This window comes from Aplysia californica, unplaced genomic scaffold, assembly GCF_000002075.1.
Source record: "Aplysia californica isolate F4 #8 unplaced genomic scaffold, AplCal3.0 scaffold00139, whole genome shotgun sequence".
Taxonomy (NCBI): Eukaryota; Metazoa; Mollusca; class Gastropoda; order Aplysiida; family Aplysiidae; genus Aplysia; species Aplysia californica.
The window spans coordinates 647865-670669 of NW_004797409.1; the positions used below are offsets into that span (position 1 = coordinate 647865).

At 37.7% G+C, this 22805-nt stretch overlaps 1 protein-coding gene across 1 annotated transcript; it reads right to left on the reverse strand.

The window, feature by feature from the left end:
- Positions 1-694: 694 nt before the first annotated feature.
- Positions 695-22768, reverse strand: LOC101846574 (probable serine incorporator). The gene is made up of 14 exons (XM_005096842.3): positions 22480-22768; positions 15285-15452; positions 14541-14719; positions 14071-14147; positions 12298-12391; positions 11719-11762; positions 9396-9566; positions 8140-8235; positions 5968-6202; positions 5074-5116; positions 4469-4505; positions 3994-4132; positions 2636-2750; positions 695-1684 (listed from the first exon to the last, which is right to left on the reverse strand). The coding sequence occupies exons 1-14, from the start codon at positions 22498-22500 to the stop codon at positions 1016-1018; spliced, it is 2088 nt and encodes a 695-aa protein (XP_005096899.1). The 5' UTR covers positions 22501-22768; the 3' UTR covers positions 695-1015.
- Positions 22769-22805: the final 37 nt, after the last annotated feature.

The window sequence follows — 22805 nt, forward strand, 5'->3', positions numbered from 1 at the left end:
CAAATACTGAGTAGGAATGAAAACACTGGGTGGAGTGTTATTTTGCATTATTACGATAAATTGGAAGATTAATTTAAAAAACAGTGAAAAGGGGGTCAAAAAATGAATTTAATGTATCATTTCTACACGCTCAACAAACATTGAAAAAAAAACCCCAACCTGGTTTGCACTGGTTTAACTTCTGGGGGGGGGGGGGGGGGGGGATGGGTTGTTGTTGAAGGCAGAGGAGGTAACAACCTAAGTTTAGGACAACTGTTAGTAAACGTAGCCGGGAATTAAAGTAAGCGTCCATCAACGTTTCTCTGTATACACTGTAAGTAGTTTATCATTTTACACTCATTTACATAGTTTCCAAACAGATTTTATACCTTCATCCTCGAAGTAGCCCACTGACAAACCTTAATTGTCCTTCCTCTCAGTGTCAAGTACTTTTCAGGGCCAATGAAAGAGCCATTGAATCCCCTTAATAATGCACTGAGAACTTTTCATTTTTTTGTATGTTTGACCTCTTAGAAATTCAGACCAGAGTGCGTGCTACGTTTACCATTTCACAAACTGAAAGCAATTCCCAGCCGGCGATAGGTGTAATCTTCTATAAATCAAGAGTTCGTCACCTGAGACCTCAGGCACACAGGTCCTGTGAGCTCATGGGGTCAGAGTTCAAAGGGTCAAAGTCATACATAATATCTTATTATGTTCGAAGGTAGCCAGTTGTCTTATCATCTAACATGTCTTATTTTCTATTGGCCACAAGTCCAACATTTGGTAAATATGTCATGAATATGAACCCCCCCAAACAAACCAGCAGTAATCTGAAATGTTTCAACTAACAATAAACAAACAATTTTGTCAGCTTGACCTTTTCAGTAAGACTGTGTTATCTTTTAGCTTTAATCAGGCAACCAGGAAAAACAACAAATCGCTACGAGTCGTAAGAAGACAATGGTTTTATGATACCAAAGACCACAACATTTACAAGACAAGTCTCTCCTCTCCACTACAAAGGAAAGTCACATCACACAAGGCTAGAGCGGGCTTTGGGAGGGGACTTGGCCTGAGCCCCTGGCTCGTTATCTGGATCCCGGGACAAAGATGACTGTGAAGTTGATAACTTCTCTCGTGAAGCATTCATTCGGTCTTTCATCAGATTGACGTTTTCCTTAGAACCAGCCATCTTCTTCTTTTTCAGCTGATGCTTAACTCCACTACTTGGACCAGATTTGTCCATTGGGCTGTCCAGTTGTTCCCTGGAGCCTGTCAAAGGCTTCAACTGCTCTCGTGATGGGGTTCTCAAGTTCTCCTTGGAAGACATCTTTGAATTTCTTAGATTTTCCCTAGAGGCGGCCTTTGAATTCCTCAAATTCTCCCGAGAGCCTTTCATTGCTAACTTGGCAAGGTTTTCTCGTGATCCTCTAGCACCTGACAAATTCTCCACGGAACCTTTTATTGCTCGTTTCGCCAGGTTCTCCCTAGAGCTACGAGGAAGTTCTTGTACAGATGCTTGACCTCCTGAACGCACAGACTGCTCCGAGTACGATCTTTGGCGACTGCTGCGCCGGCTGGCCTCATTTGAGAGTTCAAACTCCACAGGCACACTGTCAATGCTGCCATCTCCATCTGCTTCATCATTGCCTTCCTCATCTCTGGCTGCATAAGGAAACGAAAGGTTTCTACCAGGGCAGCACTGTGGAAACATTTTTCCAAGATTAGGATTAGTGACATCCCTGATTTAGAAATGGAAGAAATGACAGGCTGGCTAAATTGTATCTATGAATATTAGAAGTGTAGTTTATGATCTTCAACTGAAATCATGTAAAAGCAGGAGATGTTTGCTATGTTAATTTCTAAACTAAAAATGTCTTCGAGCAGCTTTTAATGAATTTATACAAGGTAATGCACCAGCTCTTTGATTTCATTGCTTGCACTGAAAGGTTAAGATCCAACTCTTATGCAGTAAGGACAGCATGACTCCTGGGACGTAATGCTCTCCATCGCCAGACAAAGTAAGCGTCAAGTTTAAATGAACACAATAAGGTGGTGTAAGGAAATATAAAGTCTTTTCATTATCTTAATCCATGATAAGTCTTTTGAAAAGATCACGAAACTCACAACAGTGGGCTGCGAATACATTTATAAAACTATAACTGAGACAACTGATTTTGTATCAACATTATTTCATCAAAAGACATTGTAAACTTTAACAACATAGTGATCTTTGGAAGCCCTTATTTGCATGTATACTGGCCTCTGTTTTATGGATCAAAAATATTAGTGTTTCTCCTTCTTTGTCCTTTTCTGGAGTGGTATTTCTAAACTGTGAGGTATTCTAACATAAAGAGAGCAAAGTTGTGGCAATGATCATTTCTGTTGTCTATAGTTTCTTTAACCCCAGCCACAAGGAACGTTAACAGCCATGTATACAATGGGGTTCCAATTTCTGAATGAGTTCTTTAATCTTAAACGCCTGTCAGTAATACAGATAAAACTGATGATCTGTAAGAAGACAACCTTTAACCAAGAGAAAAACATGGAAGATAAGAATAACTAAAACAAATACAAGGAAAACATAGAGAGAAAGTAAAACCATTGTGAGGCCTAATGGTACCAGTCATCAAATAGAAGTGAGCAGTATTACCCTGGGTAAGAAAAGAGTCCAAATGTAAATTATGACACAAGCCCAGCTGGATGCCATTTTGACCCATACAGAAGCCCAGTTGAGGCCAAATCTGTTCAGATCAGTCTCCAATGGTCTGAGGAAGTGAAAAAGTGATACATTGATGAAGAATACAAATAATTTTACAAACACTCAACACAAAACACAAGAAAATGCACATTTTCAGAAGAACAGCAATGGTACAGCATCATTAGATCATGGCATCCCTTGCTGGGAATTCGCGATTGACTAATAGTTTAATTTATATTTTTAAAAAGCCAGATCTCTAAATCTTATGAATTACCATTTCTGCTGCTATTTTCTTCCAACTTCACAACATCATATAACAAGTAATCAATGAGAAATACCCCATGATCAATTTTCAGAACAATGAAATTTATTACTGAAAAAAAAAGCACATTTAATTTATTGTTTGGGAATGTAAGTTCTCGAAGCAGCTCTTGCAGCAGCACAGAAAAGTATTGAACAAATTTCATGCATCTGGGCACCTTTTGATCAAAATAAGGCAGTAGATGCTTGCCCAGCACGTCTACTTTGCACACTGCAAAACAAAGGTTGCCCTAAAAAAGAACACCAAAAGCCTTTTGCTCAAATGACCTACCGGGGCTACCATTTGTTGAAACACTGACCCATGGAGTTGCAGCAAACGAAAGTGTATATGAAAATACAACATGCACCCAACAGACCTTCATAGTAAATCACGCGGGCAGTATTGCATACAGACGTAACTAAAAGGCCACCAAAAATGACTTACATCTATATGCAATACTGCTTGCGACAGTCATCGCTGAGAAATATCACCGATAAACTCAACACAAAGAGAATTACAACAAGAGACTCTGCCCGCGACATCACCACTCAAACGCACACAAAAGAGTTCAAAGACAGCACAGCATCCAACAGTTTACACACACAAACTGGGGAATGTACTTCAGAGAACTATTACACAACCATTGTCTCATTTAGAGGAAGCACTTGCAACACAAATTACAGCCTGGAAACTTCACTCTGTGGCAGAGAAATTGATGGCACAGTTTAAAACCAGAGGACAACCATAAGTGTTTCAAAGGATAATATCAAACAGAAAACACCCCCCCCCCCCCAAACCAATAAATAAAATGAATAAATAAAAAAAATAAAAATTATAGTTTAAGGTGACATAATTCATGCATTAATGCATGACAATATGTCACTCCTTTCATGAATCACAACAAGTCCCTCAAGACATAATATCACGCTGCAGTTTTTTCCCCATTCCATAATCACACTTTTGCCAGTCGTCAATTGCAAACAGAGCTAAAAAGCTCCCTGTGACTTACCGATACCAGTTGGTGAGCTGCATCATGATATACAGTGCAGCCAGGCAGAACAGGAAGTGGAAGAATGAGTATGAATATACAACACCATCTGCCTCGTTCTGAACTACTTTCTGCCCTCCTAGCAAAGAGGGGTTGTCACCTGGGAAAGAGGAGGGAATAATAAATACATTACTGACAAGGACTTTAAATGAGATGCCAATTAACGTATTATTATTTCGTAACATTGGCTGAAAAAAGACAACCTATTAATTTTAACATACCCAGTCAGTGCAAAAAGTTTAACCTCAATTACACTGCTAGATGCATCCATTGTCTTTTAGTTGCCTACTGTTTACTTTTCCATCAAACAAAAAATAAAAAGAAGACAAAATGTGAAAGCACAGATCCAATGTAAATGGTACACAAACATTTTCCTTGAATTAAAAATACTCAGATTGCATACAGAAAAAGAGTTACAAATAAATTATTAACTTACGTTTTGTTATTATACAGCAGAAACAAGACTTCCCCTCCTGAAAAGAAATCATTCACATATAGGTAGCAACAGGAGGTAATGAAAATCAATGCCTTTTATCCCAAATATCTAACCTTCCATAACATATAAAACTTCTTGCAAAGTAATCTAATATTACCAAACAAAGGAAGCTCAAGAATCTATTGCTTCATTAAAGGACAGATCGACGGCAAAGGGTGAAAACAATTTATGCAGCCAAGGCTGTAGCAACTGTACTTTATGGTGTAAAAATGCAAAATAATATTACACTGCCATTTTCAAACTCTTACTGGACCAACTTTGAATAAAAACAACCCATCCCCCCTAAAAAAACAAGAAAAAACCCCAACAACATAAAGCCCCCTAAATATGCAGGATAGCCGAATGAGTAGATGAAAAGTGTGGTAACTACTCTGTCCACTGAAAATAAAATCAAGTTTGTTCCACACATTCCACAAATCTCCTTAAGCTTACATACAGAAAACATTTTTGCAATTTGTTAAAAGGAAAGAAAATTTATATTCGTAACATGAAGTTTAACTTATTCTAAGTATTCATTCAAAGCAAAACAAATAATGGTGTCTTACTGTCCTAATGCCCAGTTTGTGTGCATCGTGTGAAGTGCGAACACTGAAATACAAAAAAAAAAAAGTAGTTGAAACTAACAGAGTGGATATAATAATGACATAATGTAATGTTCTATAGTTTTAATATGACATGAGAATTGAATGCAAATCTTCAGCTCCATTTTTATACATAAAGAATTTTTTATCAACTCAATACTATTCAAGATTTTATTTTTTTAACGAATGCTGTTACAACCCTTTCTTTAAAGCAGCAGATGGGTCAATAATCAAAGTGTAAAGGGTTTATACAACAAGATCTTTTCAGAAAAAAAAAGAGACATATATTGTCTATCTATGAACAATGTATTTGCTTTTATCAGATTTCATAAACCAGCCCTACTCTGACCTTGTTTCCAGGAATAGCAATTCAAACGGGCGATCCTTTTAAAGTGTTATTTACTCAGTGGTAATGTATCAAACACATAACAATGTCTATATACCATTTTAAAGGAAAATGAATGAACCGCTATCATCATCAGCAAAAATTTCGTCAATAACTTGATACGTTGTGAGCATACGTCACAGCCATCAGCCATAGCTCAGAGCTAGAGTAAGACGCTGGAACTGTGAAGAGGGAGTGACGCTATAATTCACGCTATTTTGGTCATTATTGGTCTAATTAGGGGAAACTAAAGCTTCTTTAACTCAGGGATAAAAGAGCGTCCAGGGGAGCCCAATCTTGATACTAAATTGCAATTACCGGCTGAGTAGGACATAAAACAAGATAGCAATGTTGCTGGGTATACACTGTTTGTCTACAACACATAGGAGGTCCCGATTTATGGAGGAACAGCGTACGCCGAGCAGCAGTGGAGCGGTTAATATCTGAAGATCTTCTTTTGCATAAAACAGTACCTTGCATAGACCGCCATAATGAACATGATGAGAAGCCCAGCGTAAGCTGCAATCAGGTCGCTCTGAGGGAAAGATGGGTCAGGTCGACATTGTGCGGTGTAGTTGTAACTATCTTCAAACGCCTTGTCCGGAATTTTGCTTGAATCCAACACCCTCTCTACAGAAGAGCCATCATCCGGGTCTGCACCAAAGTAAGCCATTGTTTTCCGATTTAATGTGTCCAGGAGACTTTCAACTGTAAGGAAAAATAAAGGCAAAAGGAACATGATCGGGCTTAGAATATGACAACATAGAGGTTAGTCAGCTTAGGCCAACCAAAGTACATGGTTCTGACCCAAATTTGTAGAGGCACAGTCGGTGGGTAACTCGAGCTTTTGCTTAAGGCCTTCACTTCCCCAATAGTATGGCAAAAAGCATCCTGTAACAAGTCATCTCAGAAAAGACAACTGAGTACATGTTTGAGAGTATGTGGCACACATCAAATTCAAGTCACAAAGTCAGTAGAAAATTAAAGAAGAGCAGGGCAGACTTGTTCCAAATAAATTTTGTTAAACATTTAAAAAACCAATCTTTGTCTAAAACTGAAGAAACTGTGGCCAGTACAAGTAATTAAGAGAATCATCGACAATGGCTAAATAATGCCACAGTCAATGGCATTATTTCAAGTAGAATAAAATGAGCTTAACGCATAAAAATATGGTAGCAGTGTTGATTGAAGAACCCACACCAGCTTAGCACAGGGTTCTAGTTATGAAATGCCAAAGATGAAAATGAAGATGAGCAAAAACATTTAGAAGAAGAGGAATTTTTCTTTCAGTAGAGGATTTACGGCGCTCACAACTGTATCAGGTCATATGAGCGCCAAGGGATGGATGTCAACAGAGAAGTCTTACAGGGAATCAGGCTTACTCTGCTCACCCCTCTAGCTTTAACAGCACAAAGTCTGCTTCGACTATCAAGGCACCCCGGAAACAGCGGGTCACAAGAGTGAAGAAAAGGAATATGACACACTAGATTTGTTAACTTTTGAAAGCAGCAACACATTTTTTTAACACTTAATGACATTAAATCAAAAGAGACAATAAATATCAACACATGACATATTGTTGGCCAGATGTTGAAATGTACTTAGTCTAACATTTTTTTAATTAATAAAAAATGCTGTTTCTAAATCTGTGGTATTGGCTGCATATCCTCAAGAAAATATTTGGTTGAAATTTAAATTTTTAATGTTGAAAAATTTTTTTAAGCAAGAAAAATTGTACATTTTTTGGAAGAATAAAGAAGTTTTCCCACTCTCTCGTAAAACTTTGCTTTTGAGGTAAGATCATTGTAACAGCTTGTGGACAATATGACATACAACATCTCAGAGAGGGCTCTCGCGGCCTAGAGGTTAAAGGTGTTTGCCTCTCATTCAAAGGTCCCTGGTTCAAATTTGGGTAGCAACGGAAAAATTTTGTTCTCCAAGATCATCTCCTTTCACCTCCTTTCCTGCTCTCTAGCAATGTTCTGTCGACTGCTTTCCTCTCCACTTTCCGCCCTCACCCCCTCACCTCCTTTGCCCCCTCCTCTGGGCATCTGACTCTTTCTGCAGCCTTCTCCTTAGCTCCTTCAAACGGCTGTCTTTCAGCCACACCCCTGGTCTTCTGGTAGGAAAGATCTACACCTAATTTTCTCGGACAAGGGCAAACAATTTCAAAGGTCCTATGTGCAAGTTGTGCACGTTAAAGATCCCTTGGTGGTCTAAAATCTATAAGAGTAGGCTTCGGCAGCCACCCGGGCAAAATTCAAAATTTCCAACCAACTGAAAATGTATAATGTGACCAGCACGCTCATACGACCTTATGCAGTTGCAAGCGCCGTAAAGCACTTACAAAAACAAAAAAACACCTGAGACAAACCATTCCCTGATAATATGCACAATTCCTGAGCTCAGGGATGAACTTCACCTTGTTAAACCAACTCATTCCTTACACCAACAATACAAGAGCGATGAAAGCACACATAGAAATGAATGGAGAACCTTGAATGCTGATGTCTATTTCATATCTGGCACTTTATGACGATATAATATTCATATCACAATAACTCAAATTATGCTAATCAGGCACACAAAGAATGAGCTAATTAACACAGTTATGAGATCAGACCTATGCCAGGTTTGTGACTTACATTGCTCAGGAGGTTCACTCGTCAAAGCAGACCAGGTCAGATACACGACGTATAAACATATCACTGAGGCCTGGAGGAGACTAGCGTTGGCATTGCCTGAAAGAGAACATCCAATAACCGATATGTAATGGCACGCTGCAATACAAAAAGCATTTTTAAAAACAAGAATAAAGACTTAAGATAAAAAATAGGGAAAAATAGCATTGAGCCTACTCTGGGCAGCTTATCTTACAATAACAACGATGGAGCATCATCTGTAATTTATAGACATATCAAGCTCGTATTTAATACGGAAATATTTTTAAGAAAGGCATATTTAAATTAATATTCATATTAAAAACTATTCTCAAAACATACAAATTTTAAAATTCTGAGTTAAATAAAGTTCCATACCAATCATTTACACTCCAGCAATCGTATCACTTGTAAATGTACCAGAAACACATAAAGAACATGGTGAGAGTTTCTCTGATCCCAACTTCTGGCAAGTTAAGGTGGAGGTCTGGTGAGCTAAAAATTTTTTTTATTCATTGGCCTAAATTAATGAATTTGGCAGAGTGAGACTCAATGTCAAGGTGCAAAATGATCTGGGGTGTCATTCATGACAGCATATATCACTCACTGCCATGTTGACGACGGCCATCTTGAAAATAAACACAAATCTTAAATTCCTAAAATCTCAAACGCTAATCAAGATATTCAACTTTGTAGGATAGGAATAGAAAGGCAGGACCTATATTGAGGTAATAGGGTGACTATTTTTTTAATTTGGTTGTTTTCATGGATATAGCATGACTTTGAATTTCATGAAGTAAAAAAGTGTTGAAAATACACTCCCGACCGTGATATAAATGCTGATGCTCCCTGTCACATACAAAGAAAGACAAAAATAACCATCTCATTACCTAGAAATACGGATAGGGTATCACTGTGCCAAACCTCCAGTCTCTAAAGCAATAAGTTAGCGAGATTTTAGGATTTTCGTAGTATGCTGTCCATGAAAAACTCAGTTAAGAGAAAATGGCCATTGACGTAAAAAATGACATACTATGATACTTTTAGTAGCCATATAAAACAAAATTTCACATACAGTATGCTTATCTCAGAAAAACAATATACAGGATTTGATATCTAGACACATTCAGGTATTCACTTGTGCAAAAACCTCAAAAACGATATTTTGACCCAGTTTTCAGCTTAAGTCACGCTCGACCGCCCCATCAAACAAGAAGCCAAGACAAGGGCCGGATACTCACGTGTTTCCGTGCATGGCAGGATGGTTATGAAGGTCAGAAGAACGCAAAGTCCAGTGTTGATTCCAAGGAACACCCTATTTGTATCACAATCCTTGAGTCCATAGAAGACAAAGAGGAGCACCATGCCTCCAGCGGCCAGTGCAAACAATAGGATTGCAACCACTATGGTTGCTGGGAAGAAAAAAATAGATTCTTACAAGAATAGGGACAAATATATTTCAAATTGTTTTAGTAAGTGTTTTAAGGCACTTGCAACACAATAAGTGCAGAAGATTAGAGGTGTTACAAAAGAGTAACAAACGCAAAAAAGAAGGAGGAGTGATAAGGGCGATAGCTGTTAGATAGGAAAGAAGGAGCAGACCACACCAGAGCACCCGCCAACCACCCACAGGGACAAATATTTCATTTAAAGATCAGACTGCCTTGTTCACTGTCATGCTCTTTGAATACTCATACTTATGTCAAAATGAGTATATGTTAGTCAATTATATTACAGACTTTACAGAATTACATAGGGAGAGTAAATGAGATCAGACTGAAGAGACACCTAGCTGCAGGCAGCGACTCCACTGAGATGACCTCTTCCGCTCGGGTCCAAACAGTAAGTGTAATTGTTGAGAAGTTTTACACTCCCTTGACATAATTTAGATAACTTAGAAGATGGACAGCTTTGCACAGGCGATCACAGAGTAAGGTAAGAACATTTAAACTATAAACCGTGGGCAAGTCGTTCAACTGCTCTAAGCCCAAAAAGCAAAATTCTTAAAGGGAAGGAAAACACTGCATCATTCTTTTGTTCAATGTACCAACTGTATATGTATCACAACGTGGCGGAATCAGGCGCTCGTCAATTTTTGGGCATGTGGTGTTGTTAGTATCATCTGAAAGCTCATTTATTTGCCTTGCTTCCAATGAAAAAAATATCCATTTATCTTGAATAGAATTCAAGATATTTGCAATTGAAGGAAGTGAGGTCGTCAGGTTTCAGTGGTGAAATTAGCGAGAGAATGTCGCCAAAGTTTGGTAACTCCAATAGCTAAAGAGTCTTTGAAAACTGAAAAATGACATATTTTGTGCCTTTAATCCATGTTTTCCAGTAAAATTCACAAGGAAATGTGTCTTCATAGGTACCTAAATGAGGTTAAGTCAAAAAATAAAAAGTCAATAAAAATTTTCAAACTGGCGGAAAAATGCCTGTTTCTCTGATTTCATTATTTTGACGAGCGCCTGATTTCACCACGCTGCCTCACCTATGTATTTTTTTCTTGCTTTTTTCAAAGGTTAGAACTTAAATTTCGACAAAATGTTTTTCGAGCTCATGCAACGAATCCACAGAATAAGACACTGTAATGTTTTATAACATGTCAAAATTTTGCGCTTAGTACATCTGAACAGCTGGCTAACAAAATAATTTTGAATGTAGGTCTCTGAGATGAGAAATCTCTTATATTGAACCAATGGTTTAAGCTCTCAAGATAACGAAGAAGTGAGACAATCTTGCAAACAAGGAGACAGATGCTTGAGAGAAACTGGTGTGTATATGTGTGCATGTGTGTCAGTTTTTGTGTTGTGTGTGCGTGTGTGTTTGTGTTTATTGTTGTTTGTGCATAACAAAACCACACACACACACAATCTCTTTCTCTCTATCTGTCTTTCTCTCTTTTCTACTTAGCTATCCACCTATCTTCTGTTTTGTTTCTGTTCCCACCCCCACCCCCCCTCTCTCTCTCTCCTTTCCTCTCTCTCACATACATACAAATACAAAGACATAAATTGAACCGCACACAAACTATATCTTTTTCTTCTTGAACTTAAATACAGCCCATGTCGCAAATGTTTCAATCGTACAATAAATAAATCTCTACAAATTATAAACGAAAAGATCCAGTTAATTTACAGTTACTTTGAAATATAAAATAGATTAAACAAAAAATAAAGACTTAAGAAAGAAACACAATATTCGTAAGAATATGGGAATATGAGATAAAAATAGGACCACAACATATATCAGACCTTTTGCACAAAGAAGAAGCAGAAGCAATCAAAGAAGTAGGCACATAAAAGTTTGCCTGTTAAACTTTATAGGTAGTTTCACATGGCACACAAAGGGTTGTTTATAGGAGCCAGAAATACTGGAATCTGACTAGGCTGAATGTAAACAAACTTCAGAATATAGAAAAGTTCTGCAGAATGTCAGTCAACAAAGAGCACAAGCATAGCTCATTCATTATTAACAAAGTCCAATCCCATGATCAGAAAAATAAATAGCCCTCAGCCTACAGACCCTATCTACAATAAAAACCAAAAGCACAGGAACACTTACCAAAAAGCCCACATAGATTCCTACGACCTTTTGTTCTTCCAACCCTGGGTGACAAAATTAACAAGCATGAGAAAAGTTCTAGGACATCATTTCAAGTCCCTGTAAGACTATAAGGCACAACTAAAAACAGCAATGGCAATCAAAATAGAAAGCTGATAATAGAACTTAACTATCAATTACTGAGCAATGCAATTTTAAAAACAATAATGAATAAGAAGAATGCAACTGACAAAGTTCTTTTCAGAAACAACATTTTCTTAGGGAAATAATGGTGAACCAATAAGTTCTTTTCAGAAACAAAATTTTCTTAGAGAAATAATAGTGAACCAATTGTGGTAAAATATGCTTCCAAGTTCGACTAATGCGTATGGTAGATATGATGACACACAGCACTAAACCTAGATGGATGCCATGGAGTAACATTTGTATATCATTTGAATTAAATCTGTAAAACAAAACAATGACAAAAGAAAAATAAGAATTGTGAAGCCAATATCATAAATCATTTAAATTTTCAAGAGCAGTGACATAGGAATACTTACAGATACCATAATACGGTGAAATCAGAATGAATCTTACCATGAGGCATTCCAGGCATGAGAAAAGTCCACCAGCATTAACAGCTGTAACAGGATGAAAAGAAAGCCTCCAACCATCCCTACATACATCCAGTCTGAAAAAAATACAAAATACAGAAGTTCGCTTAAACTGAACACGTTTAACCCCAAAACAGGGGTAATCAGAAAAGAACATAAAATCCATAATATTTTTATGCTTTTCTTAGAACAACCTCTCTAAACTGAAAACCAAAGAAAATGCGGGGCTCTTGCAGATTTCAGTTTAAATAGACTCCACTCTAATGAGATTTCTTTCCCTTGCCATCTTTTAAGGAGAGTGAGAATGTTATGAGACTTTCCACATGTTTGAGGGTGTGATGGACATAATGAAAACAACTTCTAGATTGATAAGAAAAAGCAGAAGTATTTGAAAAGATGGTTATCAAATTTGTGACTTTTCTGTCTCAGGTAGAAAAGCCAATCCCTCACCATATGCTGCATATTTTTTTTTTTTTTGGGGGGGGGGGGGGGGGGGGAGGGGGTAGCCCATTGAACACATGTTGGGTGACATTGGTGGGCTACTGTGAGCCAAAAAAATTTATTTTTTTAAAGACAAGAAAAAAAAAATGAAAGTGAGACAGGCAGCCTGGAGGAATGATGATGCTGCCCAAAATTCATCTTTGATAGGCTGGTACTTTTTTTTTTTTTTTAGCATGCTAAGGGGTATTGTAATGCAAAGAATAAAAAAAGAAAAAGCTGGGGAAAAAAGGGAAAAAGCTGGGATTTGAAACCTTTCTTGCTAAACGGCTGTATGTTACACAGAAAGTATTGCACATTGTAAAATGGAATTGTTATTTGAGTAACAGCTTTATCTGGAAACCTCCAGGAATTGATTTAGGTGATTGTGGATAGACGCCGATGATATGGTTCCATGACCTAACACTCAGTACCCCAGAAAACCCCAAAGCAAATTACAGTCAAACCTGTCCATAAAGGTCCCTAAAGATCACAGTAAAAAAGTGACTGTTATAGAAAAGCTGTCACTGTTGACAGGGCCTGAATTATGGACACTTACTAAACAAACTCAAACAGATGGTATAAAATTTGAAATCTTAATTCTAATTTCCATCAAAGTAGCAATCCATCATAAGAACTTTTTTGTATTGATTGAATGTACACACTAATAGGGTTCCCGCTTATTAAGGAGAAAACATTTCCTTTTCAATTTTAATGGATTTTGTAGCCATTTTCACAGTAATTAAATAAAGTAAAGATGACAGAGACTGGAAGAAGAAATGAAGAGAAATGAATTGTAGGAAATAATAAGGGTTGAATTAAATTGTGCTGACCAATCAACTAAATGATCACAAAATGGCCTCAACCATGAAGAAATTGTTGGTGGTAGGTAATTTTTAGTCACCCATTTTGACAGGGTTACTCACCCACAGTGTAAAACTGTCATACACCACTCTTTGCACACACCACTTTTTGACATGTAGTCAATGATAGCGACAGCACACACTTTGTGTCAAGAGATGAGCCCTCTACGATTACTAGCTTTGAAGATGAAAATATCTGCTCTGGCAATTCACAAAAATCATTTGCTTCATAATAAGATTTTGGATTTTGTACGTTGAATGATAATAATGGCTGCTAGTTAGCTGTTGACATCAAGTGTCCCTTTAACAGCCATCTTTTAGTAAGTACAGATTACACTTCAAGGTACATATTTATCTAGGAGCCATTTTTTTGTGGTAGAAAATTATGAAAAAAAATTAAAATTCTAAAAACTTACAAACGCTGAAAGCTGGTGGGACATAAAATGCTGCAACACACAGTCCACAGAGTACAAAGAACTTGAACAGCCAATACCTGAGAAATGGAAAGTTTTAACAAATCAAATACAGCTGTATTTTTTAATTTAACAAAATGCTCTTTGCTGGTCATGTGAGCACAAGGCATAATGATAATCACTTAATGCTGACAGGACTACTAGAAACTATTTTAATACAGGTGTCTGGTAATCGAAAAAAATGCATATCATAAGGACACTGTAGCTTTGCTTTTGCTGTGTAGGCTACATCAATCCATTAATATAAACCAGTGAGCCTTTTCATTAACAAATAACAATGGCAAAACTAAATTGAATGCATTGTGGCCTTGTTCAGTAATAAATAAAAAGCTTTTGGTAATACATTACTACTAAATCAGTACAATAATACATGTACATTGTATTTGTATTGCTTTGAATTTTATGAACCATACCCATTTTGCACACTAGCTCTCCAATGATCACTTGATGGCACAAATATAGTCAGCACCATGAGCAGAAAGTAAAATGTCACCACTGCTAGTCCTAGTCGGTAAACTGCTTTGTATCCTGTCAGTCGAGTGCAGTGTCCTCCAGGTTCAAACTTTACACACAGATCTGACATCTCATCAAACTGATGTCGAGAAAAAAAAGGTACAAATTAAAAGGGATACAAGAAAAAGTGGTGTCTGGAGAGGAAAATCATATAACAAAATTAATTTCTTTGCAAATTTGGGTGACAATAGATTCAATAAGCATGTGAAGGCCAAAATAGACTATAAAAAATCGCAGCAGCATAAACAATAATCTGCAAGTGTAATTCAAGTCACAGGCACTAAAAAAACATTTACAGACTCTGATTCGGGATACAACATGAAGGAATTCAACCCAAAGAAGACAGAGTTAACAAATGAATCCAATCCAACATAGTTTTCCTCTTGTTTTTTGGCCATGCCAAAAAGACAAACTTAAATAGTAAGCACCATTTGAACAAAACTATATTTGTAAATAGTAAAACAGTAAAACACTTTCACCCAGGAAGCCGGAATAACACCAATAAATTGAGAAAAACAATAATATTACATCATTAATTTAGAAGGAAATGCAGAAAATACCAGGTTGTATTGGACAGTTTATTAACATCCATGAAAACAAGAAAAAACGAAAAAACTTAGGGCTTTACAAAGTTTTGCACTTACATTATCCTGAACAAATTCCCGTAACTGAGGTACCAGCATTAAACACTGAAGTATAAAAGTAAAAGTCAGCAGCCCTGTATACATAACACGTGTGCCTGTTGACTCATTTATCGGAGGTAAAAAGCCGCAACACAAGGCGCATGATGCAGGACCACAGCAGCACGCCAACTGAGGACAAAACAGTAAAAAAGAAATTTAAGTCTCATTTATGATATCATACAATAATGTTAATAATATAATAATGACCAACAGCAAATATTTTGATAAATCATTTGCAAAACTTTTTAAAAAATGGTCAGCTTACAATCACAATTTGAGAAAGAGTAAGCATAATATGATGATGCTACATCCTTCCATGACACTGAAAAATACTTGAATGAAGGCTGCCACTGTTCAAAGAGCTTTGAAATGAAAGGGTAGAGATTTGATTTAATTTTTAGTCCATATATGGAAAGGTGAGCTTTCAAGGAGAATCTTCCTTGTCTGTGAAATATTTATTTTATTACCTTTAATTTTCAGTCAGCTTGTTCTGTCCAATTCTTATTCCTGCTGTACTATAAACATACCGTCCAGGGAAGGAAAAGTGCTTATGTGGGTGGGGAAAGTGATGAAGTGGGCAAGTGTCAATGGGCTAATCATGTCCCAAGGACAACATATTAAACTATGCGTGACTACGATTGGAGGAATCTTTTCTTGTTCCAACCAATGGCCTTGTCTTCCTAGTCGGAGACTATCCCAAAAGCTTTCATCCTTTAAATGCTGACATCGGTTGCTTATTTTATAAGGAATGAGAGTCATCTTATTCTTGGAGCTTTGTGAAAACGAAAATGTTCTCTTTTAGACTAATTTAATTTTCAAAGTAGATCACTTCTTTACTTCTGTTTCTAAAAAACTGGACAGTTCTCTACCTTACGCAGATAAGAACCTGTTAAAAGTGAAATTGCAGGGAAGAGAAAAAAACAAAAACATCAGCCTTAGACAGAGACGGCAGTAGGACAAATGAGCTTATCTAGTTGTCACATCTATTATAGAGGTGACAAGTCATCTTACTTCAAATCAAACAGAAATAGTGCGGATGAAAGTCAGCTGGATTAATCAGGAAAACTCTTAGACTCCTTTAGAACTCACATTCTTCAACCTCAAAACTGCTCAATATAAAAGAGTGATACTTGCAGCCAGCATACATCATATTACGCAAACCTGTGTAAGCTGCAGTCAAACCTGAGTAAGATGGCCACCCATTGTCAAGGAAAAAAAGTGGCCGTATAAGACAGGTGGCCGTCTTAAGCTGGACTGATCAAGATGAAGGGATTTTAAACCCTGTTCCCCTTGTTAAAGCATAGATTAATTTGGATAATGTTAGAGGCAAGAGATTGCCTGTAGATTTATATAGGATATTTTTTATTTATTTCGTCTATTAAATTTTTAATAAGAATTTTCGTCTGATTGCTTCTCTTTGGGTACAGAATGTTTGTAGTGTCAAAATGAATGCCTTCCTTTTTAAATTGATCTTTTAATGCATTTCGGTATTGTATGAACAGTTCACATTCCAAAAGTACATGATCAATTGATAGTGTTTTTTGGCACTGGTGGCAGATTTGATTTCTTTTGATGAAAAAATATGGTGAGTATAATCTGAGTCGGGTAATCAAGTTTTGGCCCTCTCCATGCGGTACTATAGTTTTTATGTTTGGTACTATCTTTTTAAAGAATGTGCCTGTCTTTGAATTTGTCCATGCAGTCTGAAAATGTTTTCTTTTACTCTTTGGTGTAAAAGATTTTTCATTTCGAGGGGTCCCAGTTTTTTATTTATATATTCTTTCTTTCGCATTCTTCCCTTGTTTGCAAGCTTGTCAGCCATCTCATTCCCATCTATTCCGCAATGTGATGGTGTCCAAATAATGGTAACCCTTTTTCCATTAGTTAATAATTGTTCATGTAATTCAATTATGTCCTCTAGAATGTCAAATCTAGCATGATTTCTGTGAGGTTCCCCAAGTGATTGGGCTGCCGAGAGAGAATCAGTGAGTATAAGAATATCCCTGTTCAATTCATCACTGCACGCCTGTTTCATTGCTCTCTGTATCGCTATCAGTTCAGCAGTAAGAATAGAAGTATAATCTGTTATTCGTGAATAAGACCGGATATTTTGTGTTTTAACATAGAATCCTGATCCATCAGTGAAATACTGGATATGATTACTATATAAGTCATGAATATGTTTTAATGTAATATTTTTCATTGATGCGTATTTGTCTTCTCTCTTTTTTATTTTGTTCTTTAGTGTTAGGTCCACATTAATGTCACAATATTTCCATAAGGGTAATTCTTGTTTCAGAGTGGCGGACATTTTTTTTTTTTACTTTCAAAATTCCCAAAATTGCTTGTGTGCTTTCTACAATGCCGTTTTTAGGTTTAAGATGTTTGTTTGCGATCTTGATTATTCTGTCTCTGTAGACATTCCTAGCATTGTTTTCTTTATTATAATTTACTCTATGCCATAGTTTGACCTTGCTTTCCTGCCTTCTTATCCAAAGAGGGGGGATTTTGGTCACGACTGATAAAGCCATGCTGCTTGCAGCGCGTGTAGAATTGGTGATTATTCTCAATGCTGAATTTTGAATGGTGTCCAGTTTCTTTAGTTGACCCTTTGCTCCCTGGTCGTATATTTCCTCTCCATAGGCAAGTCTTGGTAGTATCAGATTTTTGTATATTAATGTTTTTATTTTTGAATTTATCCCCCAGGTTTTTCCTGCTGTGCATTTCAAAATATTAATGGTGTTGATTCCTTTCTCATATTTTTCAGCTATATGCTCCTTGAACTGGAGGAATTTCTCAAACGTAACTCCTAGGTATTTTACTGATTTTGTAGTATGGACATTTTTTCCATTTATCTGCCGATCTGGGCACAGTTTTTGGTTAAAGAAGATTGCTTGGGTTTTGTTAATATTTACTTTAAATCCAAGATTTGTAAGAGTCTCGACGAGGACATTTGTTGGATTTTCAATAGTTTTTAAAAATGAAAGTGGTATTCTTTTTTGCTCTCTTTCCGGGGGCATGTTTTGCTTTAATCCACAAGGCAGTGTCATCAGCAAAATGTCCTATGCTTATCCTGGGATATTTATCTTCTATTGCTCCTACCGAATTTATCAATATATTAAAAAGTGTGGGAGAGATTACTGCCCCCTGGGGTGTTCCGTTTTCCTGACTTTTAATTTCAGATAATACGCCTCCAACTTTTACCTGAAACGTCCTTTCATAAAGAAAGTCCTTAATATAATTATACATATTGCCATTTATCTCCATTTTCATAAGTTGTTCAAGGGTTCCTTGTTTCCATAGTAGATCGTAAGCCTTCTCCAGATCCAAGAAAACTGCCTGTGCATAGGTTTTTGTTGTTCCTGTCTGACCCTCGTATGTTTTTATTAATTTTTGTTTTCTTCCCAAAGCTGCTTGTTTGGTTTTGCATTTTGGATCAGTTGGCCTGTGTGGTCCCTGGCAGTTAATGCATTAGACATTTTCCTTGCATTCTGCCGCTATATGGTTTTTCCCTCCACATCTAATGCAAATTTTTGTATTTTCTTTGCAATGGGTTAACGTGTGTCCCATCTTTAGACATTTTAGGCACGGTGGCAGTGCTTTTACGTACGGGTGAACCGTTCTTAGCCTAAACGGGGTTTTGATAACATCAGGCAATACGTTATCCTCGATTTTTACTGAAAAAATTGACGTCTTTCCAAGTCTTTTTGATTCAAGAATATTTTCATTTAGGTTTTTTAAACAGTTTTTTATTTCATTTTCGTTTTCATTCGGAGGGATTCCTTTTATTACTCCGTGTAGGGGTTTCAATATTCCCTCTATTCTCCATTGGGTGTTTCCCATTTCTGGTGCGTATGGTTCCTTTTTGAGCTTTGTGAAGGTATTCAGGCTAATGTCTGACGCTGGAACGTCGCATGGCCTAATCTATGGTTTATTCTTACCGTCTTCACGTCTGCAGAGGTGATAACTCTGCATTCGTGAAGACGGTTGATGATGCCAGGTTTTCCGATTTTGGTAGGATGTACCTGGCATCCTTCGATAAGTGTTATCTTAACGATAACCCTATTCATTGTAATATTCTCCCCGGCGGTGTGTGGCAAGGAAACAAAGGTTCAAACATCCAGATTAATAAACAAAACAAAACAAAATTATATTTTAAAAAAAAATTTAAAAAATGAACAATCAAAAATAATAATAATAAAATTAAAGTAATTAGAAAATCAAAACAAAACAAAATTCAAAGACAAACCAGCTCAATCTAGGCTAAACACGATCAAGGTAGAAAAACATTTTAAAAAATAAATAAAAAAATTAAAAAAACACACTAAAATTGAAAAAAATAAAACAGGAACTTCCGATATTTACCACAACAATGCACTCAAGCGCAAGTCCATTCAAAAGTTATACTAAGAAGACGCGTCATTTCTAAATTTTATAGACAAAAAACAAAAACAAAAAGAACAAACAAATAAAACAAACCCTTCAACAAAAAAGGAGTATCACAAAACACAAGGAATGTATTTGATAAAAGGTGAATGAGTACTAGGGAAGATAGAAAAAATATTGAAAAAACAAAAAGAATAAAAAATAATCTAATTCGACCCCCAGAAAATCAGTCCCTTATGATCCACCCTCCACTGCTGTTGCTCTAGCCTATTTAGCCTATGTATCTCAATCGGTGAAGGTCATTCTAATCAAACAAAGGGGAGTATCCTATCCTAAGAAGTACAATAAGTGAGACTAAAATGATGAAAACACAAAAAAGTAAACATGATAACCAAAACAAAATTATTGGAACTTACCTCATTGATATTATGAATAAACCACACACATACAAATCATATAGAGGACAAAAACCAAGCTTTTAAACCTTTTTTACTTCAGAGAACAAACACCCACATCACTTATCAATTCTGTTGAACAGAAAGTCTCATAGCGCTTCTAATAAATGTTTATTTGTCAAGAGGTCACCAGAAACAATTAAAGATGGCTCATTAGCGTGTGTTGGGGTCGGATGGGCGGCCTGCACAGGTGTGGCTGTGTGTGCTTGTCGGGGAGGGGGGTGGCACTATCGGTCCGGGCTTTGAACGTCGCATACGTGTCAGTCTTTTTTCCCCCGGCAACTGATCATTATTACAATAATAAGCTAGTCTTGACGTAGATCTACGTAATGAATTGTGCGCTTGTCTATGGAATCAAAAGTTGCCGTATGCTCGGCTCTACACAGCAACACAACTTTTTCTTGGTAAACAATCAAGATGACACAGGCTTGTGTATTTGAACGAATCAGTCTTTTTTTTTTTACACAGCTCATAATATGCAGGTGCCAGGTGGTCTGCTAATCTTCAATTTTACCTTTTTCTACAACAAAGAAAGTGGGAAACATGGGTGGCGGGGCGTATCAATGAGGCGGCGGGCATCGGATCGGCAGATGTGTGGAGGAAACTAAAAAATGGCGAAAAATTGGAAGCACTGAACGTTAGATCTATAGAACGAAGACACTTCCTTTTTTCCGGACCCGAGTCCGAATAACATTTTTTCATATTCGGACGTAAGTCCGAATAAAGACGGGGCTGGATTGTACTTTACCGGACCACCCGTCTCGGTCCGTGATTACTACGCACACCTAGCCTAACTACGCTCTCATAGTCATAGTACTCTGCGTGCGGACAAAAGGTAGTTCCGCGGGCGACTTCGCGCACGCACAGCGCAAGCCAGCGGCAACTGGCGAGGCGAGGTGCGCGAGAGTTGGTGGTTGAGAGTGGGCAGGGGATTTAACTTTGGTGGACCATGGTGTATCATACCAACAGTGGGGAGGGGGAGGGGGTGTTCAGGGGGGGCTTGCCCCCCTGGAAACTATAATAAAGAAAACACACAAAAATGCGAAACAATAACATGAGCGGACAGTCGTGTTCACATATATGTATGTAACAACAGTGGGGGGGAGGGGGGGTTTCAGGGGTGCAACAATAATTTAAAGACACTCACACACACATATTATAAACAATAACATGAGCGGACAATCGGGGTAGATACTCGCCAAGTCGCGAGCAGGGCCGAGGGGGTTGCAATTATGCAAATGAGCTCTCGTGTGCATCTTTAGCCCTCCATTGTACTTTGCCGGACCAGGAGTAGGCCTAGGCCAGGCCAGCAGTAGTTGCGAGCAAATTTAAAGAATAGTGGACCACGTGATTAGATTGACCAATTAGCCTCAAGATGTCAGGGTCATGGGTCAAAGGGCACGGTGGCACGGTCGTGATGACTGAAAAACCCGGTAAGAGACGTCAGTCGATTGCTGGCAGTTGAAGAGTGTGGTCGTAGAAAACTGAGTAGGAGAGTGAGTAGGGGAGCTCGGAAACGAAGAATAGCGGGCCACTAGGCACCAGGGGCGCCATAGCGAAAGTAGTTCCGACCGGTGGTCCGGTAAAGTACAATCTTACCAAAGACGGCCTTTTTTTTTACAAGAAGGATTTTAGTTTTTACTGGGTGACTAAATGCAAAAGAAGTTACTGCCAAGGTCGAGCAGGGTAGAGCAGTCTTGTTTTCTCGCAGTACTTTTTGATGGCAGTCCTCACAGAATGGCAGAATGAAAGGATGACACCTAAATCTCGCAACTATCCCCAAAAATCTCGAGATCAGAAACCTTTCAGAGAAATAGAGTTCATTTTATTTTCCCTAACTAAAGTGAGGAGAAATAGTCACTTCGATCCTAAAAATCCTAAATTTCCCTTGCCAAGACGGAATTTTTTCCTTTCTCCCTTGTGATTCCATCTTACACAAGTTCGACTGTGTTCTCACTTTAAAAATTATTTATTAGTAAACTGAGGAGTGAGTGACTCTTAGACTTAGAGACTGACTCATCAGTCAGGTACTGATATGTCACTGATGAGTGAATGGATAAAGGGGAGGACTTCCATTTCATTTATAACGAGCGACCACTGCCACTATGATGAGACAGAGCAGAATTGAGGGCTTGGGGTAGGGGTAGGGGTAGGGGTAGGGGTAAGGGTAAGGGTAGGGTTAGGGTTAGGGGTAGGGGTAGGGGTAGGGTTAGGGTTAGGTCTAGGCCTCTTCTTTATTGAATTGTGTTTGATGGGGTGGTCGCTCGTTACGGATAGGCCTCTACTCTAGATCTAGATTTAGATCTAAAATCTACCTGAGATGTGCAGCAACCCATGACTGAAGAGTGAAATTGGCTTCAAATGACACCTCAGCGACCTAGCGTCTCCAGTCGAAGTAAAAGCAGAAGTTAAAAACACAGGGAATGTGGTAAACAGATAGCTAAGAATGCATCTTGCCCATTGTCAGCTGGGTTGTCGTTTGAACTCAAATATCAACAATAAGTTTAAAGCTTTGTTTAGATTCTATTTATAAAACACGGAAGCGATAAATACTTCCGGGTTATCACGGTGTAAGGACAAGTTGTGCCATGGTTTTAAACTTCTCTAATTTTACTATTTTTTTTGTATTTCTCCCAAAAAT